Here is a 24487-nt window from a genome sequence, read left to right on the forward strand (position 1 = left end):
ACTATTCATTAAAAAAAAGAGGAAAACCACTTATTTTATATTTACTCAAAAAACTAAATTTTTCAAACAAAATAGAGTGACAAAAAGCCATACACAAATAGCTTTCTTTTATTCAGCCTGCATGCTTAAAGGAAAAAATCTAACACATTCTTCCATCCACACAAACAGCCACTGCTGGGCTGGTGTATTCTGACAGCCTGAAACTGATTGGCCTTGGATTGATTTTTGGACAAAACTCAACAAAGTAATCGACTTTTGTCGATTCACTAGGGCCAACTGTTTTTAGAATTTTGGCTGATTCCTCTGAATAGCTAGCTTAACACTAAGAGATGGGAAGAAACATTGCTATAAACAAATACATTAAAATATGTGAATTGAACAATACCTGTAAAAGCACTGCTATTCATAAATATAAGTAAAGACCGGGTTGCCTAATTCATTGATACATACTATAAAAACAGTACTGGGCATTGTTGTTCCTAGAAGCTATAGATGTAAATCATGGAACATAGAGACAAAGGACTACAGGCTTTCTGGTGCTTTCAAACATGTAGATCAACCACTATTACGCCACCAATTTCTTGAGATGCTATCAGGGATATATGTGCTATTCTTGTCTCTGTACTAGGACAATAATGTTATACAATTATTTTATAATGTATAAATATATACTTTTTTTAAATATTATTTTACATGTGCTCCTCTTCTAGGGTGACATTGGCAGGATTGGTACTGATGGCATTGGTGGACCTTCTGGTGAAAAGGTTATTTTCATATCTGCATACATTACAGCTTTCTTTTCATCCTCACTTGTAGGACATCAACGTGTAATGGAACAACACATAAAGGCCTTTATTTTAGGTCAAATCTTATTTAAAAGTAGATGATATTATTAGAAGTTAAAATTAAAGGAGATGTACAGTCAAAGCTTGTTTGGCTGTACATCTCCTATGGATCACAGGAGTGCAGTTCGTTCTGCACTCCTGTGACCCATTTGCAGCAGAAAGCAGGCTGAAGTCCTCTCTCTGCTGACATCACAGAAGTCGGTTCAGGCACCGCGTGATCACGACCATGGAGTCAGGATCTGCCAGGTTCCTGGACCGACACCCGACTCAGCCTCTCAGAGAGCCGCTGAGAGCCTGAGCCGGCCGCTCCCCACCCCTCCACAGCCCAGCGCTCCAATGAGCGAGGAGAGGCAGAGCAGAGAGCTGCTGATTGACAGTTAGCAGCTCTCTGCTTGCGGAGCTATCAGAACCGAGCGATCAGCGGTGTTCAATCGCTCTGTTCTCTGTGCAGAGGCGCCGGGGGGACAGATGCAGCACTGGACCAATGTTGCATCCACCTAGGTAAGTATTAATGGGGAAAAAAGCCAAACCCCATACTTCTCTTTTAAAGCCTAAATCAGGCTCATGTTTAAGTCTTTTGCAGAATCAGACCACAAACTGCCCAGGTACTCCTTCCATCATGATATGATTAATATGCCTTGATTCCAAAGAGCTGTGTTTCTGGATGTTAGGTATAGTACATTAGGCAATCACTACATTCAGCAGAGCACTAGTCTTAATACAGTGTCTCACAAAAGTTAGTACACCTTTCACATTTTTGTAAATATTTTATTATATCTTTTAATGTGACAACACTAAAGAAATTACACTTTGCTGCAATGTAAAGCAATAAGTGTACAGCTTGTATAACAATGTCAATTTGCTGTCCCCTCAAAATAACTCAACACACAGCCATTAATGTCTAAACCACTGGTAAGAAAAGTGAGTACAACCCTAAGTGAAAATGTTCAAATTGGGCCCAATTAGCCATTTTCACTCCCCGATGTCATGTGACTCACTGGTGTTACAAGTTCTCAGGTGTGAATGGGGAGCAGGTGTGCTAAATTTGGTGTTTTTGCTCTCACTCTCTTACTGGTCACTGGAAGTCCAACATGGCACCTCATGGCAAAGGACTCTCAGAGGATCTGAAAAAAAGAATTGTTGCTCTACATAAAAATGGCATAGGCTATAAGAAGTTTGTTGAATGCACATGCTCAGCGTCATATCCAGAGGTTGTCTTTGGGAAATAGACGTATGAGTACTGCCAGCATTGCATCAAATTGGTCTGCATGGCTCTCATCCTAGAAGGAAGCCTCTTCTAAAGATAATGCACAAAAAAGCTTGCAAACAGTTTGCTGAAGACAAGCAGACTAAGGACATGGATTATTGGAACCATGTCCTGCGGTCTGATGAGACCAAGATAAACTTTTTTGGTTAAGATGGTGTGAAGCGTGTGTGGCGGGAACCAGGTGATGAGTACAAAGACAAGCATGTCTTGCCTACAGTTAAGCATGGTGGTGGGAGTGTCATGGTCTGGGCCTGCATGAGTGCTGCCGGCACTGGGGAGCTACAGTTCATTGAGAGAACCATGAATGTCAACATGTACTGTGACATACTGAAGCAGAGCATGATCCCTTCCCATCAGGGACTTGGCCACAGGGCAGTATTCCAACATGATAATGACCCCAAACACACCTTCAAGACAACCGCTGCCTTGCTAAAGAAGCTGAGGGTAAAGGTGATGGACTGGCCAAGCATGTCTCCAGACCTAAACCCTATTGAGCATCTGTGGGGCATCCACAAATGGAAGGTGGAGGAGCGCAAGGTCTCCAACATCCACCAGCTCTGTGATGTCGTCATGGAGGAGTGGAAGAGGACTCCAGTGGCAACCTGTGAAGCTCTGGTGAACTGCATGCCCAAGAGGGTTAGGGCAGTGCTGGAAAATAATGGTGGCCACACAAAATATTGACACTTTGGGCCCAATTTGGACACTTCAGCGGTTTAGACATTAATGGCTGTGTGTTGAGTTATTTTGAAGGGACAGCAAATACAAGCTATACACTCACTACTTTACATTGTAGCAAAGTGTCATTTCTTCAGTGTCACATGAAAAGATATCATAAAATATTTACAAAAAATGTGAGGGGTGTACTCACTTTTGTGAGATACTGTAGTTATCAGCTTGTGATAGGCAGTCAAGTTTAGGTTAGCACTGAATTGATACTTGGAGCATCCTTGCACCATATATATTTCTGGTAGGGTGTGGGATCTGGCAAATGCAAAAAGGGACCTATGTGAACAGTTAAAAATAAATTTAAAGGACATTTAAACCAGACTGGGCTGAACCTAATCAAGAAGCCAAGGTCTTTCACATAGCCAAGGAGTAGTAGAATATAATGTGTTACATATCAAATAAAAAAGGTAAATTTACTTAAACCAATACAAAAATTTCTAGGGTCTACAGTATATGAAAGGAAAAAAGTTAAGAAAGGTGTTCATAATTTTATTGCTTTATTAATGGGTTATCATTTTGGCCAACCCAGTAAACAACATCCTAACTTACATTTAGGCTTTGCTTTGATTTTGAATATGATATTTATTAATCTCTGCACACTGCAATAGTCTAAAATGGGCCTAGTGTCGTTAAAAAAAAAAAACAAAACAATATACATGAATTAATAGATAAAATCATATCAATACGAAAAATAATCTAAGAATATTTCTTTCTTTCCTTGAAAAATTTGTTGCTGCTCTGAGCTTTTATTGTACCACCTAGGCAAACATACCATGGCGTCTAGTTACCAAGTGTATTGTTAGTGTTGGAAGTTAGTGCAGAGAGCCTATTGTTTTCAATCCAACAGATTTTTTCAGCAAGATAAAAGAAACATCAGGAAGTGGAGTTTGGTTTTGTAACAAGCAAATACGGCGGTTCAAATGTACAGTACGTACAATATACAGCATAATTTCAAGATGTACATAGAACAATGCTTTAAAATGTTCTCAAACATGTTTATGTTTAGCTGATTTCTTTTTCTCATATTAAGCATATTAAAAAAAAATCTAAAAGGCATGGCTTTAGGGCTAATTTCAGTATGTATATTTACCATACCAAAACATTTTATTTATAGGGATCTCGTGGGAAACCAGGAAGGCAAGGACCCGAGGGACTAAAAGGACAGAAGGTATTTTTTTTTTAATTTAACATAAAAAACATTTTGGTTAAATGCATGAATGATACTATTGAGATATATAGTTGTAAGCAGTTGGTTTTGGGTGATGTGCAAGCTTTTAGATGTTCCCTTTCATGATATTTTGGCAAACCAATGGAAGCAAAATAGTCGCCAAATGAAAAAGCCAAATTTCCAAGACAACATCGAGAAGGCTTTTAAATATGTTATCTTTGAGTAAAATTTCCAGGTTGAGACTTTCAGGAATAGAAAAGCTCTTTCTGTAGGTCCAGCAAAGTAACTGAATAAGAAAAACAAACTTGAATTAGCCAGTAACCATAAGCTCATGACTTTTTGCTTGAAGACAAAAAGTAGATTCAAAGATTTTCCACTGGTGTGATATTGCATAGGCTGTATTTCTGTCCTATTTTATGTAAAGTACATTTTTCCCATTTATAATGTAGGATATGGCATATTGTAGAGTTTATGGTAATAGATTGGGTTTTTTTTTATCATCTATTAATATTGAACGCAAGTGTGGTATGTGTGTAGTAATGCTCCATGCTAACAAAATTACTTGAAAATTGAAAAGTCACACAACATTATACAGAGATGTTGAGAAATGAAAAAAATCAAAATCTAAATATATATATATATATATTACATGTGCTATTTTACCTTTCTTATGGAAAAAGTATGGTCTCTGCTTGCATCTGAATTACATTTGTTTGTGAAAGATTTCTGTGGTTCATTTAAAAACCCAATGTATCAAGCTATATAAAGGCACTTTCTATAGTCTTAAGTTTTCTGATTTATAGGTAAATGTGTATCTTCCCTAGAATTGTTCATGAAGTTCTGTAGAAAGGTCTCCATCAACTGTGGTCCATTGTATGCAGTATCATGATTTTGTGATGAATCTCCTAGAGATCTGGGTTATTTCTGTGGCTGGGCCATGGGAAAGGGCATATCATTTTTATTCCAATTAATTGTTTTGGAAGTATTCAAATTTGGTAGTATTGTAGGTGAAACATGCAACTGCTTTTCCCAGTCACTATTAAGTCCATAGGAGGAGCTCTTTTCAAGTTTCACTATTAAAGTACTTTAACTGGAAAGCATTTTTATATACAGAAATTAGAAGGCGTATAACAACTGTTAATAATGTTTCAGTTCATCTGATCGTAACTCATTTGTTGAAGCTTAAAAACCTTTTTACCAGTCAAAGGTTTGGGGTAGCGACAGACACCTGACTCCCAATGAGATTGAAACAGATAGCAACTTTTCTCACTGTCTGATTTTAGGCTGCACTCCCTTTTATCAGCAATAGACAAATTCGCTTATAGGTTCTGCTTTTTGGTGGCTCATGTTAAACACAGTACCCTTTAAAACTATGGAAATTCTTCTGTATGTATCTTTGCGTAGATTGTTTTTTTTTTTTTTTTTTTTTTTTTTATAAAATAAAATCCCCACAATTTTGAGAAAAATACAGTACATCATATATGATGGGAAATGTAGTTCACTTTGAGTTGTCATTGACCACAAGGCAAATAATAAGTTACCAGTTGGGCATATTTTCCAATACTTCTTATTTCAGGAATAATAGGATAAACTTAAAAGTTGTTGAAACTGCATGCTGCAAATAAAGAAAATACCTGAGAAATTTGAATATAGATATAATAATGTACATTTTGATTAAAATATTTGGCTTTTTTCAAATTATGATATTCCCATTTGTTTACAGGAACATAAAAATAACACATTTATTCTAACTTCACAGGGGGATAAAGGTGGGCCCGGATTTTCAGGAAGCCAAGGAGAAAGAGGATATTTGGTAATACTCCAGCGAATTCTTTGTTGATTTTTTTTTTTTTTTTACAATGTAAGTTATTCAAATTACTTCTCACAACATCAAATTGTGTACAGTCTTAAATGTTATATTTAACCCTCCTCTTGTGTTAGGGTCAAAACGGACCCGTTTTCAGGTTTTGAATGTCTATAAGTATCACATAAATTTGTTTATTGCATCAAGATTTTTTTACTTTGTCAGGAACCTCTATTTAAACAATGTAATAGAAAAATAATCCTTTTCACTAAATTATAAAATACTGTGGTGAAAATTAAGACGTTCATGGTGTTAGGGTCAATTCTGACCCAGTTATAATATAGGATTTTAGGACACTAATAAGTGCCAAAACTGAAATCATAAACACTCTCTCTGCTTAGTAACACTGACAGCCAATCCCCTCTCAACCCTGTGAGCTGTAGTTAGGGAGGGGCCTATCTCTTTTCCTGCTTGTCTGCTTCTCTAAATAAAGTGAAGAAACATAGGACAAATTCATTTCAGAGTTGCTGACTTTATTTTACCATTTTTTCAATTTGACAATGAGAGGTATGCTATCAAAAGAAAGGTCTAGGGGTCACACCAAAAATATTAAAACCAATCTTTTCAAGGATAAAGAAGCCTAACAAGGTAACCAAGAGGTAAGAAACAAATTTGATGATAAATAATTATTCAGAGGGTATTTTATGGCTAATTTAAAACACGGGTCAAAACTGACCCTAACATCATGGATAGTAACGGAATTCTAACATAAGAGGAGGGTTAAATTGGTTATTAGTGTTGTTCCACTCTATCAGTAGGGGAGTAGCGCATATGTTTGAGAAGCGATGGGGGATGGGTTGACTCTCCTTATACGGTTTCAGGTTGAGGAAATGGTGTATCTCTGATCATTGCCTTTATTGTCTTAAATTTTTTTAATGATCTTACACTATAGAATTGTAATAGATACTATGATCTGTAAGTGCATGCTCGGGGGTTGTGGGGAGGTGTGATGATCCTGTATTCTCATTTGAGATAGAGTGTGCTGTACTAGCTGCAGGCAAGCTGTTGTCACATTGTTTCTTTTTCTTGTTTCTTTTTCTTTTCTATATGTGTTTTTGTATCTTTCTTTTCTACTTTTACATAGATCTGCCTGTGGTAATTTGTGTATGAAGGTGGTCTTTGTTTTTCTAATGTTTGTTGGAAACTTAATCAAAATAATTAAAAAACAAATGTTCTATTTAAAAGCATAGAAACTGATGACAATGCACACACTTGCAAAATATCTGTTCAAAGTTTGTTATACTTCTAGTTCCTACTGCCCCAGTATGTCAATTTCTAAAGTTTTCAGGAGAGGGGGCAGTAGGACAGGGTTTCCTGAAATATTGGTGGGTAGAGTGGGCTATGGGTATTTGAGATTGATTTTAAAGTATTTCAGTGCTTAATTTTAACATTTTGTAATGTCTATATTTAAAGAAGATGAACACAAGCAACATGAGAAAAGTCTTTAAAGAGGAGCTCCAGTCTCCCCCTAAAAAATTAAGTCAGCAGCTACAAATACTATAGCCACTGACTTTTATTATAAGCAAATTTACATGTTCAATCAGGAATCCAGCACTGTCCTCACTCGAGCGCGAGCCATGCTGTACTTTGTGAATATTTCCCCAGTCTTCTGTTACCTGTGATGTGTCCCAGAAGAATGCGGTCCGCAATCCGAATGGAAGTGGAAGCGGGTACCTGTCAAAACTAGGTGCCCCCTACCCCCCACCCCCCCAAAAATTGCCAACATTAAAAGAAACAGGGTGGATGGGGGGGGGGTCTTGGTGGTGGGAGTAAAGCAAGTGTAACTTCCCCTTTTGGGTAAAGTTCTGAGATTTCAGAAATTAAGTTAGAAATTGTTTTTTTGTGATGCTATAATTTGGATAAATGTAGATATAGTGTTTGCAGATCTGTGCTTGTTTACTTATCACCAAATTGAAGTTCAGGGTGACCTCCCCAGCCTTTCAGTTATGACTAACTAGTACAAGTGAACGTATTGGCAATATGTTGTAGAATGTATTCTGTAACAAAAGCACACAGGAGGCTGCCACTGTTACAGTTTTTTTATTTTATGAAACATATTTATACTCAAATTTTTGATATGATTACTGTAATTATATGCACTTATACAATTATGTACAACTGTTTGAGTTTAATAAACCAAGTTTATGGGTCATGTGACATGCTCCCCCATAACAGGAAGTATCAGGTATGCTATTTCACTTCTTTGACTTAATAAATCTTTGAGGAAGTGACAGGAGAAAGTAAGTAAAAGCAACTCCAGGCATCCACATTAAAGTTAACCTCTTGCTTTGCTTGATATTGCAAAAAGCATTACTTTATATTAAACTTTTTTAAATGGTGTAATGCGCTTTGGAGACAATTAACTATAAATTTGCTCATAAATTATTATTTTTTTACTTATTATTAATTGAAAGCCTTCCTTTGACTGTCATACTTTTTTCAGGGTTACCTTGGAGTTCTAGGAGATCCAGGAGATCGAGGAATAAAGGTCAGTATTATGTTCAGATAGGTGCACTATGAATTGTATGACATGTAAAAAGACTGTTAAATATAACAAACCATTTTTTTAGGTAAATGTAGAATTAGTGATTATTTGTGCTTATTCTAAAGTACTTTATGTATTTCCTTTATGTTAACTTTTAAAAAATAATTTTAACTTCCAGTGGTGGATCAATAAAGGCCTGTAATGAATAATGAATGAATAAAAATAGATATGCTTGATCGGTTTAATTCACAAAGCTTTTACAAAAGGATATCAATCTTTATTTTAGCCATGTCATTTTCAAAATACAGTCACTTTTTTTAAATAAGTAGCCTTATCTTGATGTGTTAGCTTTGTAAATCGAAACCAATATACAAACTTTTAAACTTAAAAAAAAAATAAACATTGACCAAGAAAATATGTTACATTTTAAGTGACTTTGTCACTTTGCAGAAGTTGAAACAATGTTATCCTGTAAAAGAATAAAGTGAAATTTACTTAACTAACTGTACCATAACTAAGTTTTTTTTTTTCCAATAACTAATTTTTTAATAATCCTCATCTAAATTGTCTTCTGAAATTTTGCTGAGTGCCCTGCAGCGCTCAGTGGTTCTTTCTCATCTTTTCAAGACAAGAGAGTTTGGCAGAATTGGAAGAACCATTGAGTGCTGTAGGCAACACAGCAAACCGACATTCCCTGAAGTATCACTTTCAGAAGACAATTCAGATGGGGATTTCTTAATTTTTATATTTTACAGGGTGATTATATTTCAGCAACTTTAGTAAAGCAACACAGTCAGGTTAAGATTTGCATAAATACCTGCTGAACTGTGACTTAAAGTTATTCTCTAAAATATTGGCCAACCAGCTTAGTCCTATCCTACAACTGATCATCACCCCGGACCAGTGGCGGCCCATCCATTGGGGGCGCAGGGGCGCCACCCCCCCATCCATGCATCGGGCCCCCTAATATACATGCAGGGCACCGGACGCATGGATTCCAATGGGGTTTTTTTTTTGGAAGCTCTAATAGGCTTCAAAAAAGGGTGGACTCGTGCACAGAGCACTGCGCCCTGAGCCCACCCAGTTGTGTTACAATAGCGAATTAATATTCGCTATTGTCACACGGATCCTCCTCCTGGCCAATCAGGAAGCAGGACCCGTTTCCCGATTGGCTGAAAGGAGAAGCCATGCCATTGGCCAAGGAGGAGGAGGAGGGAGGAGATGCAGGAGACTGAGGAGAAGAGGGTGAGTGAGCCAGCTACCAGGGGGGTGTGGTCTGTCTGCCGCCCCCCTGGCCCATAGAGCACCAGCCGCCACTCCCCCGGACCAAGATGGGTAATTCCCACAAGGGAGGGGAGACATAATATGACTGGACGTTTATGCAAGCTGTCCTCACACAGATAGGGACCGCCCCCCCCCATGTGCTCATGGATACAAGCACTTTATTTCACTCCACCAGCAACAGTCCAGATAAAAACTGATTCATCTGTTTTTAACATCTGAAACAGTACCTGATAAGGTTATCCCCTATTACTATTGATTTTTGTATTTACCCTTGAACCACTTCTGCAGCACAACCACAAAAACTCTAACATTACTGGTTTCATGGCACGTGTAATAAATGATGTAATAAACTCAATTATCTCACTACCATCCCTTCTTTGAGAATTCAGGAAATGTGGCAAACTATCAAATTTAAAGATTACCCTCCAAAAATTGGAGACCTTGAATGTCAACTTACCGGACGCTATGCTCTATGTCCAACCTTTCCATTTCGTTGGAACTTTTCAAGCACTAAGATACCGCGGTACCCACATTCCAGCATTTCCAAGACTTTCAAAGTACATTTTCTCCCTATTTTTTAAATGATCCATAAAGACCTGGTCTCATGGAAAGCTTGAGTGTTGTTCTCGTTTGGGAGCTGTAATGTTTTAATGTGATACCCAGAATCCTTTATCTGCTCTGCACTTTACCAATACATATTCCCTGAACATATTTTCTGTCACTTAAGGCAGAGTTTACTGGTTATGTATGGCAGGGCAACTTGCCTTGGATCAGTAAAGATATGTTGATGAGGTGAAAAGACCAGGAAGGAGTGGGCCTATCAGACCCAGCCAGGTAATACACAGCTTCCCACATGACATGAGGCATTGAATGGTACAAATATGATCCCTGAAACAGGACAACTCATCTGTCCCCCTGACAGGACTTCCCTTTTCAGGTCAATTCACCAATTCTTTACTCCATAAGCACCTGCTAATATGACCCATGCTATGTGAAATGTCCAGATATTTTACCATAGTGGGTAGTCGCAGTTAGAACTGACAAACTTTTTAAAGCTTGGGCAGCAAATGGTCCAACTAGAGCGAGAGACTTCTTCACCAATACTGACTGGTGTGATTTATTCTATCTCACAACCTTACAGGAGGCGTGACACTGGACAATTGGTGGCGGCTATAACTGTCCCATTTTCTGCACCCCCTCCCCACACCACAACAGTTCCTCAGAAAAGTAATGTGCTTTGAAAGGACGTGCACTTCTGGGCGTTATCCATTTCCTATAAAGTGTTTGTGAACGTATGTTCCTGAAGTGATCCAGGGTTTCTCCAGAAATGGGAGACTGACCTAGGGTTTACATTTTCAGAGAAACCAAAAAAGCAAATCTTATAAGGCATCAATAAATGATAAATACCAAGAAATATCTTATAAGATCTTCACCTGATGGTACAGAACACAAGCTAAACTAACCACACTCTTTCCCCCACATCCCTTGACCTGCTGGCGATATGATACGCATATCAGTTTTTTGCATATATTTTAGGAATGTCCAGTCTTGCATAGCTTTTGGCGACCTGTCCTTGAGATTATTCACCCCCCCCCCCCCCCACAGGTTTTCTCTAGCAGACATTTCAACAGCCATCTTTCTTCATCTTACTCCTATGCGTCTACATGTTGTAAAAAAAAATAAATGCTCCTGCAGCTGCTAGATGCGACTAAGGCTTGCATCCCCAGTGCAAGGAAAAGTAGATCACCTCCAACTGTGAAACAGAAGAAAACCCTTCACAGTGTGGGGTGAGACTATGAGCACTGAGCCATGATTGAACACCTGTCCATTTTTATTGCTGTCTGTTTCCCCCTGTAAAGGAGATTTACCCTCTATATTTGTCCTGTTTACCGTTTGTCATTGAAAGCTAAAGTAAAAGAAAATCCCAAATTTTGGGTTGTCCCCAGAAAAGTAATAGAGGGAAAATCTTCCAATGAAGGCCCTAGTTTTGGTGATCTGGGTATCCCCAAGGATTTCCCTTAATTTGCATGGATTTCCTCTTACTTCCTGTTTGGCTATGGGACAGGAAGTGAAGGGAAATCTCTGCAATGGGACACGGATGGTGAAAATAAATCTGACAGGGGTTAAAACCCTTCCTTGCTCTATCCAAAATGAAAAAAAAAAAAAAGTTTTGCCCATAGTTCTTCTTTAAGGACAGGACCTCAGATGTGAATAAGAAATGGTTCTATTGAAATTACTTTAGGTACTCTTCCTGGTACATGAATGACTATGAGTTTCTACCCATCTCTACCTTTTTCATATTGGTGCTGAGCTAGGGACTCCAGTGAGATGGTAGTTCAAGTCTCCACCCCAGACAGGTGTCAATGATACTGGCCCACTATCCCCCCCGCCCAATTTTTTTCTCTTTTTCTTTCTTCTTTTTTTCCTCTTTTCTATCCTCACTATTCAATTGATGAGCTGACCCCCCCTTCCAAAACTCCAGATCACGTTTTCTACTGAAAACCTCCCTCCCCCTTTTCTTCTCAACTCCATTGCCCTGCCATACCGGGGAAACCCCCCAGCATAGTTCTCTCATTTTCTTGACGAAAAATAGGATGACATCGCAACACTGAGATTATGACTTTACTTACTTGTTTGAATTACATACTTTTTACATAAATTCAGCCTGCATTGTGGAGTTTATGACTGTTTATATTCTTTAGGTCAGTTCCATTGACCTGTAATATCTACATGATTATTGTCATGTTCTTCCTGTTGGAAAAATGACCTTTAACATATCTCCTGTTTTGGTGTATGTGATGCAACCCTTGCATAAATAAAGAATGTTTAAAAATATTTGCAAAAGAGAAGAGAATGAAGTCCAGCATTATTCTACATGTGCTTCAGGAGCAAATGTCATAGTCATTGGTGCAAATTGACCCAAAATTGTGAATGGTAATAGAATAAAGTTGGCTGGCCAATTTCAACCTGGCCATAGTTACTGGGATCTTCAGTCTCCTCATGTATGTTGGTGTAGGACATCCTTCTGCATACAGTGTGTCACATCAGTAAAAAATCTTCTTGTGAAGAAGGTAGGGTTTCACAGTATGCTGAGTTTTCACTTAAAATGTTATGACATTTGGATATGGAAATGTGGGGATATTATAATAATCTTTATAACTGTAATTAAAGAATAGTGCTGGGTGAGCAGTTCAGACCGAGCATAAGTTCTGCCTGAACATCGCCTGTTAACGTGTTCGTCGGACACCAACATTTGCGGGGCTCTCGGTGCAATGTTTTCTCACCGAGTGCTCCACAATGCACTGTGTGCTGCACAGTGCATTCTAGGGCCTTAATTGGATGAAGCAATGCACCTGACTGCTTGTCATGATGACTTTGCTCAATCATGGCTAAGTGCTAAAAGGTTTCTTCTCACAGGAAGCCACATTATTCCATCAGATTGTAGCGCTCTTATCTCCCTGCCCACTTCCCGCAGCTCAGCTGTATGGGCCTTTTTTAGCACATGTGCTGCCGATTGCACTTTTGCAGTTTGCAATCCCTGCTGCAAGCAGATCAAGCGTGGCAAAAACACCAGCCATTTGGGTACCACATGCTTGCAAAGGCATTTAACCTCCCACTACTCAGCCCATTGGCAAGAGTGAAAGCCACAAAAAAGGGACACTCTTCTCCTCCTCACTCCTCACCTTTCATTTCTATCCCCACTATATCTCATGATGATGACCTGTCAGCAGCCTAACACTGACAGGGATGATGGTATAGCAAAGGGTGTCACAGGTCCTTGCAACAAGTCTACCACCAGCTGTAGAGTATAGCAGGCAAAATTCTCTGCCCCAGCTGCTGCAGCAAAAAAAAAAAAAAAAAAATACATTCCCAGCCACCCACATGCACAGCATCTAAATTTCAGCTTCTCCAAATTGTTGGCTATACAACTCCTGCCTTTCCATCTGGTGGGTTCTTCCCCCTTCCGTGACTTTGCAGAATGCGCTGTACCACAACGGCAGGTTCCCAGTCGCTATTTCTTCCCACGTTAGGCCATACTAGCTCTGTACCATCACGTGGAAGGCAATGTTTTTGCATCATTGGGCAAGGCAGTCAGCAGCAAGGTCCACATCACTGCTGACATGTGGTCCAGCAAGCATGGTCAGGGACAATATATTTAGTTCACAGCAAACTGGGTAACTCTGCTTGCAGCTAGGAAGGATGCAGGATAGGATCTTAGTGCTGTAGCTTGTTTTGCCGCCACATCTCCTTACAGCTGATTGTGATGTTGCGAGCTCTGTCTGCTCAACCCCCTCCTCCTCTCCAATGCCCTCTTCTGCTGAATTGTCCTATGAACCACCACTACCCTCTAAGTATTCAAGGGGATATTCAATGCGTCAGGCTAAAAGATGCCATGCAGTGCTTCAGCTGGCCTGTCTAGGGGACAGGAGCCACACCAGAGCAGAGATACTTTCAGCAGGGGCAGGCCCAGAGTAGTTAATGCCACGGCAGCTTGAGCCAGGAATGGTGGTGTGTGATAATGGCACTGACCTTCTGTCCGTCCTTCTACAGGGAAAGTTGACACATATACTATGCCTGGCACATATCCTCAATTTAGTTGTGCAACGTTTCTTAAACAGGTACCCATGGTTGCAAGATCTTCTAAGACAGGCCAAAAGAGTCGGTAGCCATTTCAGGCAGTCATACACAGCCAGTGTTCGGTTAGCTGTAATTAAGCGGGAATTCCACCTGCTTGTAAACCGCCTGATTTGTGACTTGCCCACAAGGTGGAACTCAACTTTGGCAATGCTGCAGCAGCTGCACATGCAGCAGTGGGCCATCAACAAGTACCTGTGTGAGTATGGCACAAGGACAGGCTCAGGGGATCTCGGCTTTTTCCGAATGCCCATGTCTGCTGACAAAGGATGCATGCTCTGTACTGTCATCATATGAGGAGGCAACAAGAATGATGAGCCGTGACAATGCATGCATCAGTGACACTATCCCTCTTGTGTTCCTGCTGGAGCATACTCTGCATGGCATGTTGGACAGGGCACTCGAAGCAGAGCAGTGGGAGGAAGAGGAGGATTTCCTTTCCAGTCAAGGCCCGCTTTATGAAGACACCATTTTTGCGATGCCACAGAACACACAAGAGGAAAGGGGGGAGGAGGAGGATTCTGGCAGTTTTGGAGTAATTGAAGCAGAGGATGACATATGTCAATTTTTAAGAGATGGTTTTTAGTCCCCAGAAACCTTGGGAGTAGTAAGTGGCTCAGAAGGAGGCAGTTCCAAATAGTGTAATCCTCAGTGATTCCAAGGACTCTGCTTCTCAGGCCTCTGCAAACTTGCAGTGCATGGGCTCCCTTACTCTTTAAAGCTTGTGAAGGGACCTGAGAATTCGTGGGCATCAAGTAGAAGAATCATTATTGGTTTGCAACCCTCCTTGACCATTGTTACAAGAGGAAAGTCTCGGATAAAATATCTTGAGGACACCTTAAAGAGGAGTTTATGTAACACCTTTCCAGACTCTGGTAGGTTTACATCCTCGTGGAAAAGGTATTTTTGAGGCTTCTGTTTGAGGAGGGAGGAGGAGCGGTGGAGAAGGGGGCCACCTAAGTGATGCATTTAAAAAATGTTTTAGTCTTCAGCGCTCAGGGCTGTCAGCTTCAACACCCCATCTGCAGTGTCTGCATCATATGATGGGAGATTATCTAGGGGCAACAACAGACATGGAGAGCTTTCCAGTAGATGATCCACTAGATTACTGGATCATTAGAACAGACCACTGGCCAGAAATTTCCCAATAGGCAGTTGAGCTTCAGCCTGCTCTGCAACCAGCGTGCTTTCTGAACGGGCATTTAGTGCTGTCGGAAGTTTTGTGACAGATAAGAGCGTGTCTGTCCACAGACTCTGTTAACTGGCTGACCTTTTCTCAAAATGAATCAGTTCTGGATTAGCAGTAGCTATCAAGCCCCTGATGCTGATCTTGCAGATTAAATGTGTTTGGGTCCTGGAATCTCTGCAAGACTATCTAGGCTGTCTAGCTTTGTGGGTGTTGATTTTATCTTGAAGCAATATTTTGGTATCGGTTTCATGGGCACAATTACCACCCACGGACCAATTTTTCTGCACATGTTTGGAAGATGCATAGAATTTCAATTTTTTACAGCAAGGCCAAATCTTACTTTCATCAAGAGTGCCTCTGTAAGGTTACAGTATGAAGGTACCACCAACACCCACAGCCCAATTTTTCTGCACCTGTTCAAAGTCTGCAAAATAGACATCAGACTTTATCTAAAAAAAAATGTTAATCTTGGCCTTAATGTACTATAATTTGGCTTCTTCACACAAGGCTTGCTCACTGTAGTGCAAAATTTTGTTATTTTCACCCAAAGCCTGCCAAAGAGATACCAGAATTAATCTAAAAAATCTCTAATCTTGTTCTGAGTGCACTAAAATGTAGCCCTATCATACAGACTGGCTCCCCAAGCCGTTGTTTACAAAACAAAGAAAGCTTGCAGAGAAAATCAATTTAAATGTAATTTTTCTTCTTTATATATGTCAATTTTGCTGCAGCAGGTTTTATACACGGTACAGATGCGCTACTTTACAGGTGGACTAAGGGGACCCCCAATGCACTGTATTTAAAGGAATTTTTCATTTTTATTGTTTCACTTTGAGCATCATTAAAATCGCTGCTCTTTTAAATACAACTTTTTTTATAGAAAAAAATTTGCATTGATTCTGTACATGCCCCCTAGAGCAGTTACCCGGGTCCCCATACCCTTTTTATGTCCAATAACTTGCATATAGGCATTCAAAATGGGAACTTTAGATTTTTCAAGTTCAGGTTCCATTGACTTTAATAGGGTTTGCGTCTTGGGTCCGAACTTTTTCCATGTTCGGGAGTTCTGGTGCAATCCGAACTGGGATGGGCGGGGGTGGGCTGTTTGGCCCAAGTCTATTAAAGAACACTCACATAGTAGAGGCCTAAATAAATTCGATGATTTCAGAACAAAACAAAGGGCTAAGGTTTTGCAGTTTCCTATGTGTGTTCTAAAATTAGTATTTATCTAAGAATGCCAACCACTTAGGTGTAACTTTAGGTACACTGGAACTTTAGGTAAAATACACCCATTTACAGTTAGTGATTACTTTTGGACTCAGTTATATTTATACAGCAAGGAGTAATCACTTTGATTTGTTATGATGAAAGCACAGCAATCATGGAAATATTCTTTGCTAAAGGTATGTTTGACCTAAAAGTTCTTTCCCATACACATAGGAATCAGATTTTGAAGACTGGATTGTTCCTAGAGACGCAATCTGGTTTTCACACCCAGGCATACTGTGCCAGAAAAAATATCCACCAACAGAACCAGTCAGTTAGTTAATGGGTACACAGATGTTTGTTTTTACCTTCTAGAAGCTGCGGAAAGTGCATATAAATATTGTTACATCTAAATGCTGTGGTGTGTGTTTTGTTTCCTGATAACAAGATAATAATGTTGTAGTTTTTGGGGACACCTAGATAATAATAATTTGGGGCATATGAGCCTCAATACAGGGAGAAGGACTGTAAAGGGCTTTTCAGAATACCTTTTATTTTTAAACTTTGTTTGAATAAATCATTAAGTTGAAATATAGATCAGTGTTCAATCCTCTGCTTCCTACATTTTTCTTAGAGTTGAAATCATACTCTATATTATTCCCCCAAATAAATACTGTAATTTGTTGCAACTCCATGTGGGTTCCAACCACACCTTCATGAAATCATGGTAATGAAACTCTACCCATCTAGTGGGTGACTGCATGAAAAAATGTCTGCAGAAATGTTGCTGCCTTGGTCACCACCCTGCATTTAGTTTACTAACTGAATAGAGAAGGAACAGCAGCACATGGGTGCGTTATCTTTGTTAACAAGCTCACAGTGTCAGGGTTGCCAATTATCTGTTAATTCACAGATAATTTGTAAAAAATATGTGTTTTGCTCACATCTGTAATTGTTTGTAAACAGGAACAAGTGCCAGTAAAAATGTCCCTTCAGCCATTTATTATGTACATTGTAGTGAATGACCGATATCGGTTTTTCGTTGCCAATACCGATATTTTGGCCAATGCATATCGGTATCAGCCGATATGGGCCGATATTTTTGTACATTTAAAAACCTTTTTTTTTTTTTTTTGACAGGTACTTTTGTAGAGGGATCTGGGGGTCTAAAAGACCCCAAACCCCTCCTCTGCACTTAAAAACATTCAAAACGCCAAGTTTGGCTCTTTTGAATGCTGTCATTTTTTTAAATCTGGCGCCAGACAGTACCCGGAAGTGATGTCACTCATGACATTACTTCCGGGTTTCTGCATGGAGACCCGATCAGAGCCAAATGCAGCTTTGATCTGGTCTTCGGCGGCCGTGCAGGCTGATTGCCCGGGTCTCCCTGTGGGACAGGAGACCCGGGCGAGCCGCGGAAGGCGGCAGGAGGGGGGGGGGAACGTCGCCTCCTGCTTCTTGTAATGACAGCCGAGTGGCTTCTCAGCCACATCGGTTGTCATTACAGGACAGCCGACCGTCGTATATGGACCCCGGTACCAGGTTGATGCCTCTAGCTGCAGGCATCATTCCGGTAAAAGCACTTTCCTGAAATATCGGCAATATCGGTAACCTCAGGGGCCGATTACGATATATCGGGAAATGTGCATATCGGCCCTCGATATATCGACTTTGCCGATAATCGGTCGATCCCTAGTACATTGTACACGTGCAGTTCCGAGGCAGCTGATTTAAGCTCGGATAAGCCTGGGAGGATGGGCATACCGTGGCCTGATGATATCACGGCAGGTGGATACAGCCACAATGTTCAGCACATGCTCTTAAAAAGTGTGCCCGGTGTTAGTGCTGACCCGTCTTTCTGTGACACAGATGGAAAGCTGGATCACAACATTGTGTACAGTGGCTATTACACAGTATAGTGTCATATTTGGTGTGAATAATTGCCTAAACCGACTTAGGTCAGGATAATAAAGTATTCCTAAAGGCAAAACTTTAGTGGAGTGGAGAGAGACTAGAACATTTGTCCTTTTTATTGCTATCTTTGCCCCCATTAAGGAGATTCGCCCTCTCTATTTGTCCTGTTTACTGGTATCATTCAAAATGAAAGTAAAAGAAAATCCCAAATTTTGGGTTGATGCCAGAACAGGAATAGAGGGGAAATCTTCCAATAGGGACACTTGTTTTAATGATCCTTGTGACACACTGGGATTTCCTCTCCCTTCCCGTTTTGGCAATGGATAAGGAAGTGAAGAGTAATCTTCCCAGTGGGACACAGATGGTTAAAAAAAAAAAACTGACGGGGGTCAAACTCATAACATACTCTATCCAGAATTAAAATAAAAGTTTTGCCTTCAGTTATACACTAAAAGTGTGCATTTTATACTAACACATATTAAGTCTTCTGTTCTAGTTTAGCCCTTGGCATTGTGATCCTCAATTCAGGTTAGGCACATAACAGTATATAACAGAAACCAACGGAAACATTAGTATACAGCCCCCAATTCTGATAGTCTGATAAGTGTGTCTGTATACATAATTAATGCATATTTTCCTGGATTTCAGAAGTTTTGGAATCCATAGGTAATGGTTTTTTGTTTAGTTTTGGGAGGAGTGAGCAAGGATTAGAACCCCTGCCATGTGTTTAAAGCTAAAGACATTTCCCCTCATTTCCTGTCCTGCTGACAACATGTTATCAAACAGGAAGTGAGAAAAAGCTCCAATAGTAGCACAGACAGAAATAAAAATATAAAATAAAAAAAACTTTTCTTTAGTAGAGGTGGGTATTTCTGCCTGTTTTACTGTCACAGAGGAACAGGAAGTTAGGAGAAATCTTTCTAATAGAGAAAGGGTCCTTTCACACGGGTGGTCCGTATGTCCGTTTTTCATCCCATTTTTTTGTGGATGAAAAACGGACATAATGCATGTCAGTGGGATTGCGGATGTCAGCGGATGACCATCCGCTGACATCCAATTTGCGTCCTTTCCGATCAGTTCCGTTTTTTGGAATGGAAGAGAACCCTATTTTTCTTCCATTTAAAAAAATGGAACGGACGCAAAAACAGATGTCCGCGGTGTCATCCGCTGACATCTGCAATCCCATGGACATACATTATCTCCGTTTATCATCCGCAAATGGATGGGATGATAAAAGGACATACGGACCGGATGACAAAAGTGTCATTCGTGTCCGTAAAAAAAAAAAAAGTGCCGGAGCGGATTAAAAAACGGAATGGACCCAAAGAGTGAAAGGGAAACTATATGAGCCTACTCAGACTGCAACATACATGTTAATCCAGCCTAAAGCTGGGTACACACTATTGTTTTTTTTTAATTAAACCCAGCGGGCTGGCATATTTATGGTATCTACGTCTACCTGTTAATTTCCATACTTGATTATTTGACTTAGTAAGGTCACTTTAAACCCCCTTCCTCATTTATTAGCATGTATTACTTTCAGTATACATTGTTTCCTTCCTATAATTTTTATAAAAGTTGGTATAACAGTCATTTGCCCTGTTCTTACTTCATATACGTACAGTGTATGCATTTGATGTCATCTATTGATTTTTACCTTTTTGCTCTTCTTTTTAATGATGACATTTTTACTAGAGTACTCCTTTCTCCCCTTGATTATGATTTACTGGATAAAACTGGAGATGTCACACAATGCTTTTCCTTAGTTATACAGTTATGTTTTTTTTTTTTTAAATTTAGAAATACCTATATGTATATTGATATCATGATCTGAAATGTATGACTAATCCACTACGTGACCTGCCATATAGAAAAGTAAAGTTGGAATGGTATCCATAATGATCCTATGTTGGTCCCAGATAGGGACTGTATTAGGGACCTTTCACACTGCTTTTCACACTCACAAAACTGGAATTTTGCTTTGTTTCAGATGCTTCTTCTGTGTGTTTCATGTGGCTCAAAAACGCACCAAAAACACAAATCGCGGTGCATTTTTACCAGAATTTTTCTGCAATTTCTATTAATTTCAATGGGAAGCTGCATTTTTACTGCAATTTTCAAAACCGCACCAAAGATGCAGCATGCAGGACTTTTCAAAATGCACCACACCCACAGCGCAGTGGTGTGAAAAGTCCCATAGGATTTAAAGGGAAACATTTTTCTTGCAGTTTTCTTGCAAGATAAAAACACAGGAAAACATATCAGGGGCTTATACCTAATATGCTGTATTATAAATAATATTTCCAACTCTAAACTAAATTTTTTCCCTTGAGGAAATAGTTGTGCGCCCGTTTCACCTTAATAATATTTTTTGTATTGTTGAAAGTTACATATTGAACCATATATCATTTGTATTCTTAAGACTTAGAAAATAGACTTTTCTCTAAAACACACAATTTAGTGATTTTCATATTTGTGGTACTGTGGTGAAGTCCCGTTGAGTATTCTGTTTATATCTTTTAGAGTTGATTTCTCTTATTTGCTTCTGAAATAAGATTTCTGTTTATTGTGATAGAGTATCTAGCCAAGATAAAAGGCAATAAAATATCTGTTAAAATCTGTATATTTGTTACCAGTTTGGATGTTTGGTTCCACATCTGGCAAATTTACATATAAGTTTGTACAATAATACTGCCGTCATTGATTATTGAATAATAATTTTCTGGAACAAGACACAATACGATTCTGGACAAGAAATTCCGACACTACAGTTTACATTACTAACCCCATTCAAGCCTTTTTTGGCACTCATTTTCAGGTCTTATAACAGATCTGGTAGCAATACCATCTTTATCTACACCATGAAAAATGAAGTTGCATGTTTGTACACGTGCTAAAAATATATTGACAATAACAATTTTGGATTTATTAGATAAATAAAGAAGAGTCTTTTTTTAAAGATACTTGTATTTTATGCAGGGTATAACAGGATTGTCTGGTATTCCTGGTGATCGAGGTCGTCATGGAAAAGATGTGAGTTATAATTGAAAGAATGTTTTGCTCCATTCTGTTTGCTGTTCTCTGCATTGAAAGTCTGACTACAAATCTACCAAATGTAACCTTCCAGGGTGTCCTTGGTGTGCGTGGCAAGGAAGGAGACATTGGACTTTTTGGAGCAAAGGTATGCTGTGAACATACACTTCCAGTGTTTTCATTACAGTTCTCACTTGGTTGTTAAGCTAGTTAAAATAAACCCCTGCCTTCATAGGACTTTAAACAATCTATGGTATGATACTTTAAAACCTTATTTCTCTATCGTCCATTGACAGACGCAGCTCTCATACTTCTTATCCATTGGGTTATGCTGCCCCCTGCACGAGTAATTTTAGGCAGGAAAAAAAGCAATTCACCACGCCCACAGGGCTGTCCCCATAGGCCTAACCCACACACCCTGCTCCAGCAAACCAGTTTGTTTCTGCCTAGAGAAGGAGTAGGACCTAGGTGTCCTGCTGGGACTTCGGTCTCAGCTTTTTTTTTCTTTTTAACAATATTTTTGTTTTATTTATCTTTACTCACTTTGCCAGTTAGTGTTCAGGGGGATCCTCCTGGTGATCTACAAGCAATGGCGGCTGAGGTTTCGCACTGGATAATCTAGATCCTTAAGCTCTCCCAGCCTGGCCTACGAGCATGAGCATGTTTATAGTCCCGCACTAGGCCTTGCCACAACGGAGCCCCTTTTTGGATGGGGATGGGCCTGCACGTGGATGTCTCGCTGGGACGTGACGACCTAGAATGCCCTGAGTCACAGCGTACCCCTCGGCTGGCAGCACCCCCACTCTGGGTGGGAGATGGTCTGCCTGCAGCGGAGCCCACCTGGTCCATGATATGGTGAGCAAATGTAAGCCCTCCTTGTCCCTTGGTGGTCTTGGGGGGGATGTGGGCCCTCTCCTGGGGATAATGGGACCTGGACTTCCCAAAAGATCCCCCTGGCCTGTCAGGATACCCGGCCCTGTACACTGTCTCCCTCTCCTGTCTTATGTGGGGCGCTATAGCTGGGGCGCCTGGCATCCTGGGGGGGTTGAAATGGAACCTTTTTCCTGCTGGGTCTAGTTGTAGATCTTGAAAAGGGTTTAAATACCAGCGCTATGGAGTTTTCAGTACTTTTTGGACTAAAAAATGGTGGTGTAAGCTGCCCCCAACCTACCACTGAGGTAGTAAAATGGTAAAAGGTGCAAGTGATGTTGGGACCGGCGCTACCACATAAATATTGTGTTTGTGCAATTTCATACACTGTGTAATTCATATAAAACATATAAAAGTGCATATAGTGCTTAAACCAAAGTGCTGCGTGCTGTAAACCTTTTATATATTCGCATGGGCTGTGCTCAGTGTACCATATAAACACATGTATACATATAAAGTGCTGAGTGCTATTGATAACCACGTGTGTGATTGCGTGCTAAACAAAGTTTGGCGCCAGTGGGTGTACCACAAATTGCACCGTTGCTTACCGCACTCTTAGGATGGTGGCTCAGCACTCCCTGGTCAATTTTTCAGAGGTGCAGAATGGAACTGAAGCTTGAAAAGGACGAGCTTCACTGTTTCAAACACAGCAAATAGCGTTTCTTTGTTCTGCCTAGTAGACTCCATCTAGTTGTTGGTCACTCCGATCATCTTCAGCCCGCTCACTCTCAGGAAGGTCTTGGAGTTCTCCTCACACCCCCTCCTCTCTGTGCAGCACGGAACTGCACAGAGAGGAGGGGGTGTGAGGAGAACTCCAAGACCTTCCTGAGAGTGAGCGGGCTGAAGATGATCGGAGTGACCAACAACTAGATGGAGTCTACTAGGCAGAACAAAGAAACGCTATTTGCTGTGTTTGAAACAGTGAAGCTCGTCCTTTTCAAGCTTCAGTTCCATTCTGCACCTCTGAAAAATTGACCAGGGAGTGCTGAGCCACCATCCTAAGAGTGCGGTAAGCAACGGTGCAATTTGTGGTACACCCACTGGCGCCAAACTTTGTTTAGCACGCAATCACACACGTGGTTATCAATAGCACTCAGCACTTTATATGTATACATGTGTTTATATGGTACACTGAGCACAGCCCATGCGAATATATAAAAGGTTTACAGCACGCAGCACTTTGGTTTAAGCACTATATGCACTTTTATATGTTTTATATGAATTACACAGTGTATGTAGTTGTAGATCTTGTAGATCCCTTGGGCCTTCATATTGGGGGTCCTTGGCGCCGCCATCTTTAGTACAGGCAATGTAATTTATTTTTCCCATTGACTTGTATAGGGCAGCCATTTTCCCTGTGCTTCCCATTGATTCGAATTGGCAGCCATTTTTGTGTAGCCCTATGGAGCAACACAGGCAGTGTGACCTTTAACATACCAGGCTGATGCGATATCCTGTGACTCTCACTTCCTGCTGCACAGTCTGATTCAGGAGGGTTTCTCTGAAGGTGGTAAAGTACTGGGGTCTTCGTGGGCATATCCCTGCACACTCTGCTGTCGTTATATATTTAAGGGGGACTCGATCTGCGTTTTTAAAGTGACAATACTCCTTTTTTCTGTTGCAATGTATATGGAGTCCCAGGCAGTGAATTCACCCTCAGACCCCCTTCCAGATCGCGGACCTTCCGAATCACAGTCGCTGGCCGCGATTTCAGCAGTACTGGAAAGCCTGGCGACCAAGGTTGATTTTGTAATGAAAAAGGTTACTAGCCGAAAATGGCCGCTGCCTTCTCCATCATTGGTGGGGTCCTCTGATTCAGAGACTGATGTGGTCACTATGGATGCCCCCCCTACCTGAGGGGTCACTGTCCTCGCAATCGGAAGGTGAAGAGGACCTGTCCTCTTCAGCTGCAGCATGGGAATGCTCTTTGGTGGAAGCCCT

General features: G+C 40.3%; 1 protein-coding gene across 1 annotated transcript in view; it reads left to right on the forward strand.

Annotated features, from left to right (window-relative positions):
• LOC309556510 (uncharacterized protein) overlaps positions 1-24487 on the forward strand; it is a gene marked incomplete at its 5' end in the record, with an annotated part of 148846 nt that overhangs the window by 94393 nt on the left and 29966 nt on the right. Inside the window, 6 exons of the mRNA XM_082258959.1 lie at positions 711-764; positions 3953-4006; positions 5766-5819; positions 8314-8358; positions 21563-21616; positions 21711-21764. Coding sequence (XP_082115085.1) covers positions 711-764; positions 3953-4006; positions 5766-5819; positions 8314-8358; positions 21563-21616; positions 21711-21764 — 315 coding nt within the window. The remainder of the gene's footprint in view (positions 1-710; positions 765-3952; positions 4007-5765; positions 5820-8313; positions 8359-21562; positions 21617-21710; positions 21765-24487) is intronic.

This window comes from Pelophylax lessonae (assembly GCF_965119305.1).
Source record: "Pelophylax lessonae genome assembly, chromosome: 5".
Lineage (NCBI taxonomy): Eukaryota > Metazoa > Chordata > Amphibia > Anura > Ranidae > Pelophylax > Pelophylax lessonae.